The sequence below is a fragment of the Toxorhynchites rutilus genome, chromosome 3, assembly GCF_029784135.1.
Source record: "Toxorhynchites rutilus septentrionalis strain SRP chromosome 3, ASM2978413v1, whole genome shotgun sequence".
Lineage (NCBI taxonomy): Eukaryota > Metazoa > Arthropoda > Insecta > Diptera > Culicidae > Toxorhynchites > Toxorhynchites rutilus.
Window position 1 is genome coordinate 95,760,616 of NC_073746.1, and position 23,655 is coordinate 95,784,270.

The window sequence follows — 23,655 nt, forward strand, 5'->3', positions numbered from 1 at the left end:
TCGTACTGGATAGGAGAGATGTTTGCATCACTTGATAGGGAATATTTCTACGCATCTATCGCAACTAACAAAATGTTGGTTTTCATTAGATAAACAATTGAATAACTGTAAAATATTAGGCGTTATCTAAACGCCCTAACTGCATCGTTTTGATTGGCCCGATTTACGGTTTCCCTAACACAGCCATCAAAACCAAGCAGCCTTGGGGAAATCGGCATTGCAAATACATGAAAGTAGGGGGACTTTTGTTCTCATCGTAAAATGTTTCCTAACACAGACTTTAAAACCAAGCAGCGAAATCGGCATTGCAAACACACGAAAGAGCCTAGAGGCGAGTGAACTGAAAAGTTTAAACCCTCTTAAAGCCAAAAAGAAGAAGAAGAACACACGAAAGTAGGGGGAGCTTTTGTTCCCACCGAAATGTGTTCTCTAATAGAGATTTCTAAACCAAGGTGCCTGGAGAAAACGGTATTTCAAATTCATGAAAGTCAGGGGGTATTTTTGTTCCGACTGGAATGTGTTTCCCTAACACAGACTTCAAATCCATGGAGCGTGGGGAAATCGGCATTGCGAATTCATACAAATCGGGGGTATTTTTGTTCCGATTGAAATGTGTTTCCCTAACACAGACTTCAAAACCGAGGTTTCTTGGGAAATCGGCTCTGCAAATAAATGCAAACTGCGAGTACTTTTGTGCTCGCTTGCCTTTGTGCAGAGTGGAATATGTCTGTCCTAACATGATCTTCTAAACTTAGGAACCTGGGAAAATCGTTCAGACACTAGAAGCGAATGAACTTCCCAGTTTCAAGCAAATTCGAGATTCGAGAAGTATGTACACTTTTGGGATGTAAACTTCAGAGGGAAATCTATATATATATATATATATATAAATGGAGTGATGTCTGTCTGTCTGTCTGATTCTTATAGACTCGGAAACTACTGAACCGATCGACATGAAAATTGGTATGTAGGGGTTTTTGGAGCCGGGGAAGGTTTTCGTGATATTTTGAGACCCTTCCCCCCTCTCTAAGGGGGGGCTGCCATACAAATGAAACACAAATTTCTGCATTACTCGGAAATTAACCAAGCAAACGAAACCAAAGTTGGCATGTTAAAGTTTTAGGGTGCAATAAATGTTTCTATGATGGTTAGACAGTCCTTCCCCCACTCAAAGGGGGGGCTGCCATACAAATGAAACACAAATTTCTGCATTACTCGAGAATTAATCAAGCAAATGAAACTAAATTTGGCATGTGGAGATTTTAGGATGCAATAAATGTTTCTATGGTGTTAAGATATTCCTTCCCTCTCTCTTAGAGGGGGCTGCCGTACAAATGAAACACAAATTTTTGCATTACCCGAGAATTAATCAAGCAAGTTAAACCAAATTAGGCATATGGAAACTTTAGGGTGCAATGAATGTTTCTATGGTGGTTAGATACCCCTCCCCCCTCTCTTAGGGGTAGCTGCCATACAAATAAAACACAAATTTCTGCATTACTCGAGAATTAATCAAGTAAATGGGCGGGACGAAGTTTGCCGGGTAGCTAGTGTAAAATAAAATAATCGTTTGATAATTTTTTTTGTCTTTATTGGAAAGATTTTCAGCCTTAGGCTGGTTCATCAAACGTTTGATAATTCTTCCGTACATATATTTTGTTCTAGTCATCATACCAAACGTAAAAGGTCCGTCATTAAATTTACTTGTAACGAAGAACAATCAATCACAATAAATGAATTGACTTTACACGGCATTTGTTCATTTTTTTCACTCACAGAGCAAATATATTGAACTCAATTGAATTTGGAAACTGTTTCATTCAATCAAGAATTTAATCAATACAAACGAATGATTGCTAAGCTAAGGTAGTTCCACGTCAACCTTGCGGTTATATCATAGATATAACCCACTCATTTTTTTTAATATATCGCAAAGATGTTTACATCAATTAATAGGAAATATTTCAACGCATTTATCACGATGAATAACATTTAGTTTTTCTTGAGATAAACAATTGAATAATTTCGAAATGTCAAGCACTGTCCAAACACGCTAGGTGCCTCGTTTTGATTGGCACAATTTTTGCTCCTAAAAAGACGGGTGGGTAATGTCGGGACATAACCGGAGTGACGTAGGACTATACAAAGGGGACAGCTCTTGTTAAATATATATTTTAAATATATTGTTTTATTTTCTTCTCCTACGTGAATACCTACCTATCTACCTGAAAAATGGATTAGTGTACTGTTTACTCTTTATGAACATGTTGGTGGTTCTGAAAAGAACCTTTGGTGTTGTGTTTTTGCGTTTTTTGGTTTCCCTTTCGACAGTCCCTTCTGGGCTGGTTTTATTGTGGCTCTCCACTGGGCTAGAGGCGAATGAACTTCAAAGTTTAAAGCCTCTTAAAAACAAAGAAAGAAAGAAAGAAAAATACATTCATTACGATTTGTTCGCTCGTTGGATTCACATGCAGGCTAAAAAGGGTCCTTTTCAGGATCACAAAATTATCTTCAATCTAAAGAGTTTATTGTTTTGTTATCACTCGATATCCTCATCTTGTTCGGCTAAACCTTTCTGTTTAGCGATTGCGTTTGCCACTCGCCACAGATTTCACAGTTGGGAAATTTCTTCCCATCCAGCTTGTGACATATTGTACAGTAAATTACATTCAATGGCACGTCGCATTACCACCACTCAGTGTCGGATTGGAGGTAATTTTAACCTGTAATTGAACATTTGCGATGACAGTGGTACAGTGTCGGCTTTCAATGAGGAGTCATAATTTGGACCCCGAACTCTGTGTTTACAAAAATGTCCAACTAAATATGTCGCATTACAGGTCCGTCCAATGAGCTAAATGTCGAGATAAGTGTAAATTACTGTACTTTCAATCTTGAAGCAATTTAAGAATTGGTGATAAATTTAATAAAAAATTAAAAAAAAAAATTAATCAATTAGCTCAGAACAACTGCCAAATTCACATACTCATCATATCCTGGCAAACAAATTATGAAAAAAATCAATTTGTGTTTTATTATTATTTTGGATATTGTTTTTGAAAGCATTGAACTGTATTTCCTAAACTCTTTTTTGGAAGGTTTAATGGCCCTGAAAAGCGCCTTGTTTTATGGAATGGTTCCAATTTAGAAAACTTAGTACTCGTGGTTTTGAAAAAAAACCATTTCGAACGCCCTCGATGCCGCCTTGTTCTGGATTTGCTACCGAAGCAGTTTGTACAAAGAACAAACTTTTTTCTTCTGCTACCTGATGCCGTTTTGCGATTGCGTTTGCCACTCGCCACTCGCTGCAACTGCCTGTTGTTGTCTTGATGTCCACCGAACCGAATGTGGTCTGTTCTGAATGCGGGTTTTCTTATCGTCGCGAGCAGCTTTACCAGCCAACTCGATCACTTCGGTGGCCGAAACTATATAACGCCGGCTAGGTGGACTGGTTCACTGGTACTAACGCGCTCGGCCTAGCTACCCTTGCGGGGAACTCCAGATCAACACGGTTCGAGCGGGATTTTGCCTTTCCCTTCACTTTTCCTCCTTTACCATGTCCAGACATGGCTGCTTGGGTTGGTTTGTTGATGTGTTGTGATGCGAACCGATGTGGTGTACGGTTTGGATGAGAATGATCGTTACGGCAGCGGAGCGGGGATTTTTAAGCTGACTGGCTGGCTCGAGAATTACGCATGTGTGAGACTGCGACCAATGTTTCGTTCATTTTTTTTTCGTTTTCCTTTCCAATCGTGCTTCATTCTATTTCGCTGCTGCTCTGGTCGCCCGTTTTGGTCGGTACGATTTGAGGAGCACAAAATGGACCAATCAAAAATGGGCACATAGTGCATTTGGACAATGCTTGATATTTCACAATTATTCAATTATTTATCTCAAGAAAAATGAAATTTTATTCGTTATGATAGATACGTAGATATATTTCCTATCAATTGATGCAAAAACCTTTGCGATCTATTGAGAAATGCTCGAATTATAAGCGTTCCAAATCTTGCATTTTTTCCTACTTGTTCAGTACCTAGATTTCCATTTCACCCCCTATATCTTCCGGTTAGACGTAGTCCTACGTCAAAACGAATCCGACCAAAAGGAGCAATCAGAGTAACAGCGAGGTATAATATGGATACAAGCAAAGAATTATACTGTAAGCCACTCTACTTGTGATTCTGTCGCCAGTCGAATGAAATAAATTTGACGGTTGTTCATTTTCTAACCGCGAAGCAGAGCTGATGTGCTAAGGCCATCGTTCTAGCATGAAGCGCCAGCATCGGGAGAAGTACCAGGAGTGGCAGGAGCGGCGGCAGATGTGCTAGAAGTGGCAGTGGTGGCAACATAGACAGCGGGCAACAAGTTTCAATTTTGCTGCGCTCATACACTAAAGCCTCCGCAGACTGCAAACTTTCCTACGGCCGATAATTTTGAATATTGTGAGTTGTGAGAACAAAAACGAATCCATTGGCGCTGTTCAGGGCCACCAAACCTTTCACAAAAGAGTTGTTAAAAGATATTACAATACGATGCATTCCAAAGTTATATCCGAATAATATTGCATGTAAACTGATTTTTGTTCGCTTGGGGAGAACCTGTGTTAATTTAGAGGGGTTTTAGAGCTTATTGGTGGTTGGGGACTTTAAGATCGATCATTCAGTTTTTACGAATTCGTAAACGGGTTCCTAATTGAAAATGGCTTCAAAGTACAACCTATTGCAAGTCGGATGGAAAGAAGGAATTTTCCAAAAGCGAGAGCTGTGTTCATTGCTATAGTTATCACCAACACAATCGATTTCATTTTTTGTTTCCGTTCTGGGAAAGATGCTGAATAGTGTAATTTGTGAATTATTTGTTTGGGAAAGATGTTTCTGAGGGTGTTGGAGATGTAATTTTGCTGATAGGTGCAGATAAAATTACTCGGATATTTGATAATTAAGTTTTTTTTAAATCGACAGGCCTGGTTGTAGTCCTACGTCTCTTCGGTTATGTCCCCGACAGAATTGAATCAGAATTGAATCAATGAAGCCTGGGAATTGTTAATGGATCGTACAAAATGGGTAATAAATTCTACATAATTGTCTTTAAAAACTTAACAGAATTGTAAAAACTATTCTTCGTGAATGATATTTAGAAGAATGATGGCAGCAATTCTCGATATAACCATATTGTATATATTCCAACACGATTTACAATTACGCAAAATACACTTTGCGTTTTCAGTCTTCAGACCGATTTCCGTTCTCATATATACACATAAAAGCGATATCGCTCCGAAACGATTGAATCTATCGCCCGATCCTGCAGCCTCCACCCCGTGCAGTATTCGAACCTATCATGTTCCAACGTTGCCTCCTGGCAACCGACAACAGACTACCGGCTGGCGAAAGTGCGAGGAAAATGATTAATTAACGATTTCGCGGAAATGCGCGAATTAAAACAGATTATCTAGTTCGCGAGTGCGCCCCGTTGCTGGGTGTTGATGACCACGATAGATATATATCCCCGAGCTATTCTCGGGGATCGGCAGGGGCGGTCTTGAAGCTTTTCGGGATTTTCCGGGCGCAGTAAATTAAATCGTAATCGATAGCTGGATGTCTAATCCGGTTATATATGCCCGCGCGAACTCAGTCGTAATAATCGATGTGGATTTCGAGTGTGGAAGACATTTCAGCGCTCAAATAAATTAGATTGTTTTCAAATTCATACGTGCGATGGGAAACGGGGAGGAATGCGTTGTGGATTATTGTAATGGCAATTCCAATGGAGCTTTGGTTTCCCAGCCGTGTCATTCCAGCCAGCAACAACGCCATCATCTTGATGTGAGCCGCTCGTGACTGCCAGCGCGCACCGTAAATAACCGCAGGCACTTGGCTTAGATCTTTAACCATTTTCTAACCTGTGAAAAATCTCGGCTCTGGTTTGCCTGTACCAGATGAGCCGTACCAGCCGAACGAACCCAATAAATACTCCAGCGCGATCGTCGTCTTGGAGAAAAATGTGCACGTTTTCGGAGGCGGGGCTGGGTGGTGTGCGGTAAACCTTCATCTAGACAAAATATTAGGTTACGAAAAACGCGCAGGAATCCAATAAATTTTCCGGCTTGATTTCGACAAATGAATGCATAAAATGAAATAACGACCTGTACAGTTTTGGCTCGGGATGGCGGTGTGTGTTTGGTGGGGGTGCGGTGGGAGCAGGGATGAGAAACATGCATTGCTACAACGAAACTGTCCATAGCATAGGCAACCAGCGGAGGGTGCGAGAAAACACGAACTCGAGACAAATGAATCAACATGGAAAAACTAACGCTCATAAACTCGTTTGTAAACATAATTCGGTTCGCCGTCTGTCCTTTTCTAGCACTTAGCCGTGCCTCCCCCTTCCCCCCCTGGTAGACAGCCAGGTTCCACGATGGCCGCGATCGCGAAAAGATAGTGCGCTCCACCGCGTGGAAATGCATCCACAGATGGGGTGGTGGCATGAACTCGGGTTTCTGTCTGGTGAGACTTATCTTTGGGTACTTCCATAAATAAATATTGTCTAAACAAGTTACCACCCTAGCTCGGTATAGCATTTCACACCATCGCCGAACGTGCAATGCACATGCTATCTTGGCAAGGGGAGTATATGTTTTTCCTGCGAACTTTTCGAAAGGTAAGGTGAGTACAGATTCGTTGGTCAAAAACAGATACCTACATGTTTCGGGGGGTCGAAAGCGTGCAATGTCTCACCTTATCGCGGGTGTCACACAGCAAATCACATGAACATTCCTCTTGGTGACCGGACGGTCTACCGCTAGGTTTGGGTTTGGAAGTGATTTAAGCAGCCGGCAACAAGAGCGGGGAATGCTATACAATGCTGTACAATTTTATTACGATGATGACAAGTGGAAACATGGTTCCAGCAGTTATGAGAATTGCCGGAAAAATACGGTTTCGTTTGCTGTGTGCTTCTCAACTCGAAGCTAAGTATAGCTAAGCCATCTGGACGAAATGTGAAACGAGCTTGATGAATTTACACCTCCTTCAGCTGGCAGTAGATTAAGATATCCACTAACTCAAGTGATGTTCCACATTCCACGCAATATCGGAGCAAATATGAAAACAGTCGACGCACGCTCGTTCAAATTTCAACTCAACACTCGAAGTAGGTGTTGATTGACACGCAAATTGTGTTCCAAAACTCCCTTCGGCACTAAATTCGGTTCCGCACATTTGAGACCGCTGCCGCCATCCTATCTCAAGCGGTATCGAAATTGGCGCGGAAAAAAAAGTTCTGATGCTCACACTCAAACCCAGACTAAACAAAGATCACCACCAAAACCAGAACCTGAAACATCGAAATGCGTGCTGATGGCGAAAAGCCAGACCGTTAGTGTGTGCTATGGTGTAAATAGGAACAATTTGGGTCATTCACGAGCTCTTAGGCGGCGTTTGAGTGGGTCACGTAATAAGTTCTCGTGAACCTATTAAGGAAAATGACCTCCACAACCAGATGGTACCCATCGCGGCATGCTGACGCGAAATAGGTTACACATAATAAGAAGAAACGTCAGCGGTTTTCGCGTTTTTTATCATCTTTAGTTCCAACTAAGCCTTTCCTGGTTGAATCAAAACAGATTCCTGTGCATTCCAATCTAAAATTTGGCAGTTTCTCTCATTTTCTTCGGTACGTTATACATTACGGTTCCCAAACCTATAAATAATTCAAATTAACGAAAATTGGAGGAATACACATTTTCCTATCGTGCTCCCGTGGCCGAGTATGTATCAGCGAGTCACTATATCTAAATATCATTGCTAATCAGACGAGCGTTAATCGGTTACTCAGAATGCAGATGTATTTGTTCTATGGACAATATGGATAGAGAAAATATTGCAATCTAAACTCCGCCGTTTTCTATCCATTTAATAAAAGCAAGCGATTCGCGATTTCAAATTACATTATTCACAATTCATCAGTCTAGCGTCCAGACGGCAGCGAGGCTTTCGAAATGGCCTTTCTCAATGCCGAACGTTCTATTTAGTTTTGTAAATTGGTCTTTCTCAAGGCTAGAGGGGAATGAACTGATGAGTTTGAAAGCCTCTATAATTCAAAAAAAAACATCATCATCACACAAGTCGTCAACAGTTTTTCTCAATGCGGATGTCACACACAGTGGTTTTGCTCGATTCTAATGGCGGGTTTACATTAGGGAGATCTATAGCTATAGATGGATTTATTCACGTGAAAATAGGTGTAAACGGGTGAGAATAAATATGATACACTTATTCGAGGTATATATAACTTGAATAAATTCACCATATGTAAACACTTGTGAATTTCTCACTGGAGAGAAATCACTAAAGTTGGATGCAGTTCTACTTCAGGTGAATAAATTCACCGAAAATATAAATATATTCATTATAGAAGTTCACGCTAGTGTAAACGGTTGATGCGATTTTTATAAATCTCATCATATTTCTTCACATGAATATATCACTAGTCTAAACCCACCCTAAGGAAGAATGAAAGATAGACATCGCACAGTATTGTGATATTTTGTTCGTCGGGGACATCGTGTCTGTATGCATGCCGTCTGGTCAGAAGTGCCTCTTTATTTTTGCATCACACCATATTTGAATCAGTACTGGGGTGTAAGTTTGAATTTATAAAGCGAGAGCGTTACGTTTGGGGTGCAAAGGTTCAAGCGTTAATATCTCTTTGTCGGTTGTACAAAGTGGTATGCCAATCACTTCATTCGAAGGATAAAAAGTGTATGAATAATGCTGGTTATTTATTGACCCAAAAACTTGATTTCAATTATTTTTTCCGGGTTCAAAGTGGCGTAAGATATTTTTATGCGTTAAGAGTTGTATTCTTCGATGGAAAACTGAAGGTGAAAATTTGTGTCGATGCTATTGCTTTCGCCTCTACCGCCACCACACAATAGATTCGGTTCGGATTTTTTTATGCCGTGTGTCTTCTGATATGTTTCGCTATACGTTGGAGATGTAACTTTGCTAAGAGATACTGAAAAACAACTTAAATATTCAAGAAGTTCAATATTTTAGTTCCAGTGCTCTAGACAGCGAGTAATCAACAGTACATGTGAAAGTTTAGAATCAAGGTGACAATCTACTCAAATTGCTTCCCAAAACGATCCTCACCCAGTAAAAACATTCGTTTATCGGCCCTTGTCATTGCTGTCAAATATCTGTATCAAAAAGTTTTATTATTTAATTTCTTTAATGTTTGTTCTCGCCGGTGATAATCTCGTAGTTCTATGTTAAGTTCTTATTTCGCAGAACGGCAACAGAAAATCTGAAACAAATCGGTTGTGAGATGGTGGCGGGGGTGACCTTTCCCGATGCGGAATAAACTTTTAACTTTAGTTTGTAACGACACGTTGGGTTACAAAATAGATTTTGGAGTGTAGGCCAACCGTTGGTTTGGGCTTCACCCAGTTTTGTAAAAAATATTTGTATGCGCTGTCTTGTCATATGAGAAACCAACAGTCCATGTTCACAATTTGTGTTTACCTTTCCGTCGTTTCGCATATGACAATAAGAGAAATGTGCTATAGGGAGTCTGTGATCAACTGTACTGTTTTTGAATAATTTCAAATGAACAATTAATTACAACCTCTTAAGTTGGTTTTTCACAAAAAGCTATTTTTTCCACTTTCGTTAGTATTGTTCTATTTACTTATTTAGTAGTAGGAAAGTAAATATATTTATTGACACATTTTTTCATTTATCTACTCAGTTATCCAAGTTATTAACAAGTGTTTACAATTGCACGCTTATTTTGTTCAGAAATTTTTCATTTATTTATTCATAGATGCGGAAAGCAAGTACTATGTTTAGCGGTTCAGGTAAAGTTGATAAATGTTTGGTTATTAGTTGTCACAGTAACCGAAAAGTATAAAGTTAAGTTGTATTTGTATTGTTGTAGTAGCCATCGTGTTCCTTGTCGTCGCATCGCAAGGGGAACAGCTCGACGAATGCTTTTGAAACGCTACCTTATGGAAATTTACCAGGAGATATGACGAGAACTTTTATTGTTTTAGTCGGAAATATAATCAAAATATAAGATCTGATGATCGAAGTCGATGTCGAAGATCTGATGGTGCATATTGGCAGTGGTTATCACTGCGAGTTTCTTTTGGAAAGAAATCCCCGAAAATAAAAAGGATCCAATCAGCCGTGCGTGGAATACAAATATATGTGTCTCCCTAAAAGTAGTTCCGGAACCTTCGCCTCGGGATAGTTGGCTGCTCGCTGGCAGATGCAGGACTAGAATTCAAATGGAGAAAAAAATACTTTTATACGCCCTATGTCTGTTCTGCATTGATTCTGCGCGTCAGCTCTGCACTATGCTTGCTGCGCACATATTCTGAGCTTGGTAATTTTAAGAGAAAAATTATGGCCGTCCTCTTCAAAACGGTAGCAGACTAGAATCTGCGGTTGGTCAGGACGTACACAATACTATAGTGCTATTGCTGTTGGCTGACGTCATCTATACAAATAAAAATGGAAGACCGAATGTGTTGGTAAACAGAAAACCCAAGAAAGGGATGGTCCGATTTGAGCCGTCTTTAAGCGATGTTCCGGTATGTATAGAGAGTGCCAACTTCATTTTACCTCGATGGACTAAAATGAATCAATCGAAAATAACTCTGGCTGATGTGAAATTGATTTGATGATTTCTTAGTTGCAAACAAACGTTTTGAAACTTACCAGCAGTTACCAAACATTTACACGCCACAGGAAAGATCCAAAAGAATGAAAAATGGGTACAATATCAATTATTTGAAAGTGTTTTAATATCGCTGGTTCCTTGCAACAAGGGTTTCCTGTGGCATATTACCAGTGGTGAACAAAACTGAATCTCCTACGTCAATCCTAGTCAAAACGAAACATCTGAATCTGGATCCGAAATCTGAGAATCTGCAAATCTGGGAATCGAATTTGGGAATCTGAGAATCTGAAAACTAGCGAATCTGGGAATCTGCGAGTCTGTGAAACTATGAATTTGTGAATTAGTAAATCTGGGAATCGAATTCGAAAATCTGAAAATCTGGGGATTTGGGAATCTGAGAATATGGAAATCAGCGAATCTGGGAATCTATGAATCTGTAAATCTGTGAATCTGTGAATCTGAGAATCTGCGAATTTGCAGATCAGTGAACCTGGAATCTGAAATCTGAAATTTTCAATCTAAATCTGAATCTAAATATGAATCTGGATTCTGAAACTGGAATCTGAAACGGGATCTCAAAATAGATGTGTGAGTTAGATCCATGAATGAGTTTCATGGTCTGAGTTTGAGACTGATTACAGTTTGGTATTTTTGGTCGATGGGGCGATATCTGGAGAATATAGAACGTGGCATATAAAATCGCCAAATCGATCGTAAATGTTTCATGATTGCGGTACACCCTGACAAATCGATAGTTTTTCGAATACTAACAAATTGAACAACCAATAGAATAGTCTTTCGATAATGATCATTTTTAAATCGAACCTAAACACGGATTCGCAGTCAAAAACAACTACCAGAGATGCGCCGACCGATGGAAGGATCGTTGAGAAATAAGTAATTGATGAAAAAATAGGTAACCGAAGTTTACAATAATAAAACAAACACGATTTAAATCATATTTCAACCGGAATCGAACCATCGGCCAAAATTAATTATTCTTCCTCAAATCAATTCCAATATAAAAGTTTTGTTTGGAAATCAGTAAACTCAAGCAACAAATGAGAAATTTGAAAAAAATGCTCCGATCCGTTAATTACCAGGCCGAAGCATGCATAACAAAGTGCAATCCCAGTTGTCATATATTCTGACAAACGCAATTACGGAATATCACCTAATTCCACCAAAATTACATCATTTGTCTGTTTATATCGTTTAACTTGGATAAGCATAAATTATCTCGCGAGATGGGTGCGCTTACGCGCCGCGAATGCCATTCAAAAGTGTCCTTTGAATCCGCGGCCACAGTAATTCTTTTTCTCGCAGCGCGCTCTGATAAATGGCCGCAACTAATTTCCATTACTGCAAGTGTACTCTAATTGCATATAATTGCATTTCATTAAAGTTCCAGCACCTATGAGACAGGGGTTGATTACTTACTATATACACACACACGCGTTCCGACATAACTGAACTTTTTACAACCACCCGGTGGCAGTTATAAACATCAGAATAATTTCGCCAGTGCCCCAAACCAGGTTTGCAGGTTTGGTTCGCAAATTGTGTAAGATATCGGTTTCGCTCCATGACATGAATATGTTTTGCTCAGTTGCGTTGCGTGTCATTGGGTCACCAGAGCGCTGCCCCCTTCAGCCAGATTGTCGGTGGGGTTTTCTGAAATTATATTTTTGAACCTCATGATAATCGAGCGCTCAAGCAACGCCTCGCCAATCCGTCCACTGAACCTTGGAATTACGCGAAATATCTACCCATCCGCACAAGTAGGCGTCGAGTGGTAACTAGGTGAAAAATTTTCCATTCCAAGTGCGATCGTCAAGCAATCAAGATGGGTACGAGACGAAGTCGTTGGACTTTTTTAATGGTCTTGGCGATTGGATTTTTCCTGGATCATTCACACGCTGAGATTTTGAAGCATGATCCGATGGAAAGATGGTTCTCAAGCGAATTGCGAAGCTCTAGTTTGGATTCGGAGGAGGGCTTGAAGAAGTGTAGTTCTTCTGGTTGCGCGTAAGTATTGGGCGAAGGCTAGCTCCGGATGTTCGGTTGAATCGATTTCCTTTCTCTAACGCAGGAACATCCGAGAAGATATTGCTACCAGATTGGTGAAAAGAGCAGCTGATGGTGAAGATACTGCGGAAGCCGCTGCAGCGCCAGATGGCACCACTACAGCTGCTCCCACTGGGGAGGAAGGCACCACAACTGCAGCCAGTGTGGAATCTGGCGCTGTTCCTCTACCACCAGTCACGCAAGAGTTTCCCAAAATGCCTCCGGATTTCCCATACCCAGCAGTAGAACCGGTCCAGGGACCCCCTGTTCCGACCAAGTCCCGAAAAAAACCTGGCCTTGGTTCTGTAGGACAGTATCCTGGTGTTACGGTCACAACCGCACCCGGAACAGAGTCAACCCAACCAACCATGTCGCCCAAAAAAGCGGTATCGAGCGGTGGAGATCAGTTGAACATAACGCATGTAGAACTGCCAAAACCCAAAGGTACCGACGAAGATTATAATCTAGAGGATTATCAAGTAGACGGTCCTGCATCTAAGAATCCCGGAACCGGACCAGAGAGTAAATTACCAGTGTTCCCGGTTGCGCCAGGAATTGGAGAAGGAGGTTCTCTGCCGAAGCCCGGAGCGGATTTTCCACCCGAACCCAAGCCCAAGCACGAAGCCGTGCCCGAACCAAAGCCCGACCCAAAACCCGAACCGAAACCCGAACCGAAACCCGAACCTAAGGTTGAACCCGTCCCGGCTCCAGCTCCGGCTCCGAAACCCGGATGCCAGATGCGCCCTCAGGACTGGCGTTACAAGGTAACACTACGTCCCAAATGTGGTTTGAAAAAATGCAGCGCAGCCGGAAGAGCGGCTGCTGAGGCTGAAAGAGCTGCTGCTGAAGCTGCAGCTGCCGAGCAAAATGCTGGCGGAGCCGAAAGAACTGATGGAACCGGCAAGGTCCTTCTTGATCCCTGGGCTGAAGCTGCCCGCAATGCGAATCAAACGGTGAAAGAAGATGATGCGGCTGCTGCTGGCGTCTCCGAACGCAACATCTATTCGACCGGAGTGATTTTGTTTGCCTCCGTTGTTTATTATATTATGTAATGCTATGTGTTTTGAATAAATTCGCAATATTTATGTATTTTTGGTTTTTTGCCTTCGTAAACAAAATATGAGTGTAAGGAACTCACCTGATCGTGCAAGATCGTATGCGGGGATGGTCTTCTTCCGACGAGCAATCCGCGTCAGGGTGGCACCAATGGCGATGCAAACCGCCGCGGTGAAGGCCAGTCCCACGTAGATGGTCCAATTTGATCCTGAAATAGAGGGAAGGAAAATTTAGATGTTAGTTTTATTTTACAATGTATTGGAAACAAAGCTTGGAAACAGCCACGTAATTCTTTCTGAAGTAATTTCCGCATTGAGATGCTATCAACATGAATTCTTACAGATCGGCAATTGGAAATTCGAATCGGATTGTGTTCGGATTTCCGGTTTATAATTTTCGTAGCAGTTTTGTTTGTAACAAAAAATAAATAGTTTTATTTTAAATAAATCGATTCAGTACAAATAGAATGTCACTTACATTTTTCGGTATAGTAACCCGAAAATCAAACAAATTTCTAGCTCAAGTAATTCAAATCTTTTAGCTCCTAAAATAATAAATTTCAGTAAATATTTTTCAAAAAACTAATAAATTCACCTTTCTACTAATTCTAACTTAAATTTTATTTCTTTTTCAAGCTCCTATTGTAGTTTCTGCTCCCTATAACTTTAGTCCTTTTGATTCAACTGTAGTTTAACTTCCTTTCGCTTTCAGATCTCAACCAACTATAGTTTCCTGCTCAATGCACTGTATAGACCCTTTTCTTCTATAATTCAAATACTTTTTATCTCCTCCTTCATTCGATTATTTTTCAGTTTTTCATCTGTCTCTATCTATGTGCTATAAACAGTTTCCTATTGCTTCCCGCGCAGCATCTTGGTCCATTCTAACTCCGACAACTTCGATAATGAGATTCGGTGCATGGCGGGTTAACAAATTGAATCTGAAAACTGATTTTTTTCTTTCTTTATTAAAGAGATTTTGTATTTTTATATGAAATCAAAAATACACAGTAAGATACATAAAGTATACAATCAGACTTTAAAACAGGAACCAAAGTTGTATTTAGAATTTTCTTCCAATGACCAGCTTGAATCATTTTTCAAAAGTGAGCTTATCTCACAGTACATAATAAAGTAAAAAGAAATAAACTGGCTCTTTTCTTTTTTCTGTGATCTTGTGATGTCTAAGCATTGCTTAGTTTTAAAAATCTGTTAATAAGTTTTACGTCTTTTCGACGGAACGATAAACTAATTCTCCCTGTTTCAAAGAAGATTTTCGATAAAAATTGCAAAATATATCGTTTACTAGCTGACCCGGCAAACTTCGTCCCGCCCAAAATTTGTTTTTTTTTGTTATCAATACCTTCAAACACTCTCGTTTTCTTACTATGAGCAAGTTCATGGGTCCAATCGCAGAACTGTTCATTAATTGATATTCTAATCGACCGTTGAATTTACCTTAAAATTTACCTTTTACTGTAAAATTCCTAGTATTTCTAACAAAACTCATCATTATATTATCAGATTATTTTCAGACACAATTAAGATTGTTTAACCACTTGCAAATAACATTTTTCTTCGTTGCATGGAATAAATGTTTTATACAGAAAATATAATAGAATAAAGACTGCCGTAAATCGGACAATTCCTTCCTCGGAGTTCTGCTCTTATCAACACATCCGGCGTCCCTTTTTTTGGTATTGTTAGAAGAAGATATAGGAGTGCGTTTCATCACATTAAAATCCATTTCCAGTTTTGAATAAAGATCAATTTCGCTAGCGCAAACATCAAATGGACTAACAGCACTTGTCACTATGTAATTGTAGAACATATGGTAATTGATATTTCCGAATTTTCCCTTTTTCTTTCAAAGTTTTCCGAAAATTTTCAATTGTCATGTTTTTTTTAACACACTGATAGATGTTTTTCACTATTTTTCACTATACTTTGAGCATATTCGTTGAACTAAATGTTAGTTTTTTCATGTTTATTTTTTCTATTTTGGTCCACTGTTTCGGTTTTTCTTCTTTTTGTTTTTCTGGTGTGGGACGTTTCATATAGCACATGGACACTGATAGATTTTAGGTAATTTGATTTCTTCATAACTACATTGTGTCAGCCAGACCACGACCGAATCGTGTCCACACTCACCTGCGGGAGCTGTTGGGGGAGGACCTATAAGGAACAGTCGATCACGTGCTTCACGGCAGGAATCTCCCTAGTTCCTCACTGCTGGTGTCAAACCACCATAAAAACATTTATTGCACCCTAAAACCTGCACATGTTAAATTTGGTTCTATTTGCTTTATTCTCGAGTTATGCAGAAATTTGTGTTTCATTTTGTATGGCAGCCACCCTCCCCCCCATAGAAATGGGGGTGGAGGGGTGTGTAGAACCACCTTAGAAATGTTTCTTGCTCCCTAAAATCTCCACATGCCATATTTGGTACAGCTTGCTTGATTAATTCTTGAATTATGCAGAAATGCATGCTTCATTTGTATCGCAGTCCCCCCCACCCTTAGAGAGAGGGAAGGAATGTCTATTCACCATGGAAACGATTTGTGTCCCCTAAACATTCGCATGACAAATTTTGCTCCATTCGCTTGATTAGTTTTCGAATTATGCAGAAATTTCTGTTTCAGTTGTATGGCAGCCCCCCTTTAGAGATAGGGGTGGAGAGTCTAACCATCATAGAGACATTTGTTGCATCCTAAAACCTCATTATGCCTAATTTGGTTTCATTTGCTTGATTAATTCTCGAGTAATGCAGAAATCTGTGTTTCATTTGTATGGCAGACCCCCCCTCCCCTTAGAGAGGGGGGAGGGGTCTCAAACTATCATGAAAACCTTCCCCGGCCCCAAAACCCCTACATAGCAATTTCCATGTTGATCGGTTCAGAAGTTTCCGAGTCCATAAGAGTCAGACAGACAGACAGACAGACAGAAATCCATTTTTATATATATATATAGATCGAATCCTCCATGCTATAGGTGAACGGGGGTAAGATGGATATGTTAAGGCAGTGTTCTTGAAAAAATCTAAAAACATGAAAAATCTCATATTTCTGATGTTTAGGCATTCAAGAATATACCCTAGAAAGAACTTTTCGAAAATCCCATTATTTACCGATTTATAGTCATTTTAGTGATGCGATATCTAATCTAATTCGGCTATAACAATTAACTTCAAAAGCGTTTTCCTCTCTTTCTTTTTCAAACTAGCGTACACTATGGGCCTGATTCTCGAATACACTTCACGGTGGAAACGAAATAAACGGCACGCCATTGAACTACGTTTTACGGGTTAGTGAAGTGTCGAAGATAATGATGAGTTTTCAGGCAGAATGAGCACTTTTCAAATAAAAAATCATTAATGAAAATTTACTTCTTCGTATCGAACTGGTATTCAATGTGAGTGGAAAACTTTGTTTTCTTCATGTGATATAATAATCTCATACAAAAATTTAATCTGAAGATAATTTGATATTGTAATGATAAATTTAGTGGGAAACTAATCTCGCATCCAGATGTCGACACCGTACCGTTGTCATCGCGAATGCGTTTCATACCGTTTCCACCGTGAAGTGTATTCGTAGTGTATTCGAGAATCAGGCCCTATATCTCAAGTTCTACTGAACAGATTTATGTCGAATTTATATGAATATAATCTAAAAATTTTCTCTTATACAGTTTCTCGAATTGATCGGTAAAATGTTTCACAAAAGTGTTATGGTATTCTACTGGAATAAAAACAGGCAGATATTTTGAATATTTTTTTGAGTGCAGGTGCAAAGGACATATGGTGAGGGGTAAAACGAACAGGTAAATGAAGAGACGTACCAGTTTATCGCTCATGAGAGCAATGCTTATATTTTCTCTCTCTCTTTCTCATCGTTCGTCTTTCCTGCAACTGAATTGTAAACAAACACAGAGAAACCCTGAGAGCGTAAGTTGAATTCTCTTCCCATCATAAAGTTTTCACTGTCCGTCTTAACACTTTGGTAAATTCTTTACATCGTTTCAATGTGAACTATAACATAAGTGCCATTCAATCAATTTTTTGGAAAAATCCACCCAAAATGCTTAATACCGAATACGCAAATATTAATCCCCCACGCAGAACCGTTGAGGATTTTTAGTTTTTTTGTCCACATTTTCCCCTTTTGATAAGTTTTCAATGTTACTATGTTGTGTTGCAATACTTGCATTTCATTCTTTCTATTTTTGATGGTAGAAAAATTTTTCTGATGGATTCGGCTTAGCTTATTTCATGTGTTGAAATCCCACCAGCTGCCAATAGCAAATGATAAATGAGGGGCTTAGCATGAAAGGGGTGTAAGTGATTTGATCGATTTCTCTACATCGACCCTCTCGTTTGGTATTTGACCATGTGGAAGGTAGGTCAGAATCTCATCTATCGGATTCTATAGCCAACTCAGATTGGAACGTTTTTGCAGTTGAATTATTAATCAAAGAAAAAGTTGACGAAGAGAAATCAAGTTACTTACACCCCTTGCATTCTAAGCCCCTCAAATATAAAGTTTGATGGATGGAATAAATACCGGAGTGAGCCCGAAAAAGGGTAAAGTAATGTTACACCATGAGAACGCACCGGTGCACACCGCTAAAGCCGTATTCTCAAGACTTGGCCCCGTCAGGATATCGTCGAAACAAAAAACAGGAAGTGGGTTATATCTATGGTATAACCGCAAGGGTGACGTAGAACTATCGTTGATTTAGAGATCATTTTTTTGAAGTTGAATCTAAATCCATTCTGAATGAATGAATAAATGAATATTTGGGGGACTTCGGCAACGAGAGCGTTACGTTGGAGGCACAAGGTTTTATGCATCCAATATAGGATACGAAAAACCTTGTTCTGAAGAATAATCTTCAAAAGCTTTCCTGCTAACTGCACTTGATTGACAAATCACAAAACCAAAGGTATTATATGGATATTTTATGGATAGAAAACATTAAAATAAACTCTTTCACTTGAATGTAATTTTCAATTCCAAGGGGAACTGGCAGATTATTTTCCAGCAACGATTATATATTTCCACATTTTCCTCGATACTGGAAGCCCATCAGTAGTTAATACTAACTCGATAACCACCTGTTAATAGCATTTGATTGAAAAATATTTGGTCACAGTGTTACATGGATAGAAAACATTAAAATAAACTCTTTCACATGAATGTATTTTTAAATTCCCAGAGGAACTGGCAGATTATTTTCCAGAAATGATTAGATCTTTCCGGAACTTTCTCGATGCTGAATGGCATCCTAACGGAAAGAGTTCTGCGCGTGTATGTGTCGATCCTTCGCCGTCCACCTCCTCCAGCACGTTAGGCAACGATGTTGTCTTGTCGATGTCCTCACGAAAAATGAATGCGTCTCACCACCAGACTATCGCTTAAGTATGTTTTGTGTGTGTGATTGAATCGAGAGAATGTGTGGTTTACGATGGCAATTTGGAAGGCAAACTAGAGGGGAATGAACTCTCTGAGCTCGGAACTTTCGGCAACTGAGCAATTATCGATTGCGTGCGCATACAATGTTGGATACGGAAATATCCTACTGATGGGAAAGAATAATCTTCAGAAGCTTTCCTGCTAATTACACTTGGTTGAAAAATTACAAAATCAAATGTATTTGGTCGCTGTGTTATATGGTTAGAAAACATTAAAATAAACTCTTTTACATGAATGTATTTTTAAATTCCCAGAGGAACTGGCATATTATATTCCAGAAATGATTAGATCTTTCCGAAACTTTCTCGATGCTGAATGGCATCCAAACGGAAAGAATTCCGCGCGTGTATGTGTGTGTAGCGATGTCTTCCCGGGGAACCGTTTGTGGCATCACTCTCCTCCTGATGGATTCCCTTCTGGCCTAAGGTGCACAAACAGGCTCTTGGTGACACCGTTCATCCGTGCTTTCATGATAAACACGAAGAGCTTCACCACAACAGCGACAACATGCTCCAATCGCTGTTCAATTAGAACTGAGTGGATTTCCGAGCGGCGCTCGCTTATATACCGATTGGTGATTTCAATAGCCTGTTTTTAGAACAATTTTAAGACTATTGAAACAAGTTTTTGGATCAGAAAGTAACAAGTATATAACGCGTAGACATTTTATCTTTCGAATGAAGTGTTTATCATACCATTTCGTTCAGTTGTTTAGGAGCTATTAACGCTCAAAATCTCGGTCTCCGGCGTAACGCTTTCGGTTTCGAAACTTTGATTTTAAACCCCGGTATAGAAATGAAAGACGTAGTCCTACGTCAAAAAAATATTGAAAATTTGCCTGAGAGATAGGCGAGATATGTAGAAACAAACGGGCATTACTTCGATTAAAAATATTTTGAGAGCCCCCTGAAAATTATGTGTTTTCTTCATAAAAATGGACAATTTTAGTTCGCACTTGCACATATTTTGATCTGCAAATTTCACAACCACAAATCGCAATCAGATTCAAATTTAAAATCGGATTTCATACCAATAAAAAAAATTACAGTTTACAAATTCCGGTTCTCAATTTTCGATTCAGATTATGGAGATTAATAATACATTTCGAACAACGAATTCTGATGTTAAAATTATCAAATTATTAAAAATATCCAGGTTACAATTCCAAATTTCAGATCACATAAATCTTTCTTCAGGTTCCAAATCCGAACTGATCAGATCTCAAAAATATGAATCCACCAATGAAACATCGACATCTCAATATTGTATTCGGAGTGTAAATAAGTTCTTGTCGTTGAAAAATTTGTAAGGGGTTGTATCTAGGACACGACCGCATATTTTCGACGTAGAACTACGCGATTATATTATGCAATCCACTTGTTTACCACTTCGAATATTATTTTAGAATATATCGAAATATTTGTAATAGATTATGCTCTTCGTTAAAAATAAATTTGATGAACGTTCTCTTACGTTTGATACGATGCCTAGGACTATCAAAATATATGAACGGATGAATTGTCAATCGAACATTGTATTTTATATTTCCCTCAGAAATTATTGCACATCTCATGTTTGCGTAATTCTCGAACCGCGAAAGTTCATTCACCTCTAGTATCTGAAATGAAGATTTTCCCAGGCTTCTCAGTTTAAAAGTACGTTTTAGGGATATTCCGGTCTGCACAACGACAAGTGAGTACAAAAGTACTCAACACCAAAAAATACCCCGACTTGCATGTTTTGACGAAGCGGATTCCCCCAGGCACATTGATTTTGAAGTCCGTGTTAGGGCAACACAGCTCGGTGGAAACAAAAACATCACCGACATGCATGTATATTTGCAAAGCGGACTTCCACAGGTGCATTGATTTTGAAGTTTGTGTTGGGGAAACCGTAAATCGGGCCAATCAATCCTTTGCAGTTGAGGAGTTTAGATAACGCTTGACATTTTACAGTTATTCAATTGTTCATCTCATGAAAAATAACGTTTTATTTATTGTGATAGACGCGTAGAAATATTTCCTATCAATTGATGCAAACATCTTTCCGTTCTATTAGGAAATGTTCGAGTTATAAGCATTCGAAACACGGGAAGGGTTAGCACACAAATCGGCGGAGTTTTCATGAATTTAAACCGTTTAGAGATTAGCGAATCGTAATGTATAGCATTTCAAACGAATTCTAGAGCAATTCCGAATCGATTGGTGTGCAAATCATGAGAATTCGTTTACATTGAAAATAGCTATTAACGTTAACTATATTTCATAAAGACGTGACTTGTTTTGTGATTTGACAACCTTCCTGAAAGACGTAGTTCTACGTTAAAAAAATGGAATATTCTGTTCCCACTCTGACGATTTTTTATAGTTTCGTTATCCGAAATACTATTTTCAATTTCCTCTTTTGAGATTATCAAAACTCCCAAAAAACACCAACTTACAGATGACTTTTCTGGTCGAAAGATTTTAGAAACATAATGGACAACACGGGTAAACTGAAAAACAAATTACCCAGTCGAGAAATAATCAGAATACCCCAAGGAACCAGAATCTCAAACTATTATGGCTGATTCAACATTAGCCATGCCAAATAGCAGATTTTTTGACGTAGGATTACGTCTTACATTAAGGGTGCCAAATCAGAAAAGAGGTCACGTTTTTATGATATAAAGTTAATGTTAATAACTATTTTTGCTGCGAACGGATTTTAACGATATGCGTACCAATCGAATAGGAAATTATCTAAGATTTGTTTGATATGCTTTACATTACAATCCCATAGTATGTATATGATTTGAATTGATGAAAATTGGAAGCATTCCCATTTCCCCATACATTTGTTCTGTCCATTTGTGTGCTTTCCCGAACAGAGCTGTCAATAACGAGCAACTTATGCAGCCGCTAGAATAGAAACAGTCGGAGACGAATGAATCGTTGGATTTAAAGTCTCCGTAAATAAAAGAAAAGAAGAAGAAGGAAAATAGAAACAACGAAGGGGGATAGCGAAAAGAGAATGTTTGGAAGTAGGTAAACTGCCGCTCAGAATCTTTCTGTACCCGAAACAATAAAGGTCGCTTATTCTGCTCGTTTTGTGTTTTATGTTTCCCCTCGAGCTGTGACAAGCGAATGATTCACTTGAAGTTTATCGCTGCAACTGTGTGCATCTGTTAGAAGCGTGTTTGATGCTTGATGAATGGCGATGCACGGATGATGCCTCTCGTTAAATACTCAGTGCAATGCGTGCATTGATATAAAGAAACAAATTGCGACTTATGACCAATTAGTGTATTGTTCTCGCAAAGGCAACAAAGAATCGTTGCTTCTAGAAATTATTCTACAAAACCACGCAAGCCATTAAACCTTCTCAGGGTCCCCGGAACTTTTCATTGAAGAGTTATTTATGAACTTTTGGCGTATTCGCAAATAATATCCGAAATGAAAAAACCAACAAATTTCAAAAAAAAAAAAAAAAGATTGCGTAGTCCAACGTCCTAAGAGGTCGTGTCTCGGATACAACCCCTCGAATTTTTCATCTCATTTGTTTATTTCAGGCTCATTAGCATTCTAGCTGTAACAGAGCCGAATTTTAATCGTGTACATGTCAGATGCTTATCATATCCATAAATAGCACATTACACAGTTGCAATTTTTCGGCGTAAGAGTATTCCCTTCTATTCCATTGCATATGGTACATTTACACAGTAGCCATTTATACGTAATAGTATTCCTTCTGTTCTTCCATTATCCAGTTAGACCACCGGACAGCGGAGACACTTGATATGATCATTTACATACTAATCAAATCAGTAATTCTCTTTAGTTTGATTTACCTGCAATACATTATAATCCACTCCTCCGTAAATGGTTCTGATTATGGAAAATTGAAAGCTGTGCTCTAAAATCCGTGCCTTCAATAACAAGCAACTAATGAAGCAGTGAGGTACAATATTTTTATACCACAGGAAACCAGACGCAAAACGCAAAACGCGTAAATCGGTCGGTAGAAATGCAAGTTATAGGACATGGAGGCGATCCGGCGTAGTGGTAACATCCATGCCTCTCACGCTAAAGGTCACGAGTTCAATTCTCACTCCCGACATTCTTCCAACAATGGAAGTAAAAGTGACGAACCAGCCAAATGAGTTGAAAGTCACTATAATACAGATAAAAAAAAAATTTACCCTTCCTCGTCCATTTGCTCTTATCAAAATCATTGAGCACACACTTATGCGTGGACAAAAAAAATAGTGTCAAGATGACACGCTTCGAAAGTGACAGACGATTGGAGAATAAATAGAAACAAATGACTTCCGTCTGAGCGATTGCTTCACACTTAAGCAAACATTTCGGTGGGTCAAATTCATCGTC

The 23,655-nt window shown here is 39.2% G+C and overlaps 2 protein-coding genes across 2 annotated transcripts in view; one reads left to right on the forward strand and one right to left on the reverse strand.

Annotated features, from left to right (window-relative positions):
* The window catches only part of LOC129780393 (netrin receptor UNC5C-like), a 403,924-nt gene that overhangs the window by 124,903 nt on the left and 255,366 nt on the right, over positions 1-23,655 (reverse strand). Inside the window, exon 8 of the mRNA XM_055788611.1 lies at positions 13,898-14,023. Within this exon, the coding sequence (XP_055644586.1) occupies positions 13,898-14,023 (126 nt within the window). The remainder of the gene's footprint in view (positions 1-13,897; positions 14,024-23,655) is intronic.
* On the forward strand, positions 12,509-13,811 carry LOC129780394 (uncharacterized). Its single transcript, XM_055788612.1, has 2 exons — positions 12,509-12,720; positions 12,785-13,811. Exons 1-2 carry the CDS (start codon positions 12,539-12,541, stop codon positions 13,809-13,811), a joined length of 1,209 nt encoding a protein of 402 aa, XP_055644587.1. The 5' UTR covers positions 12,509-12,538.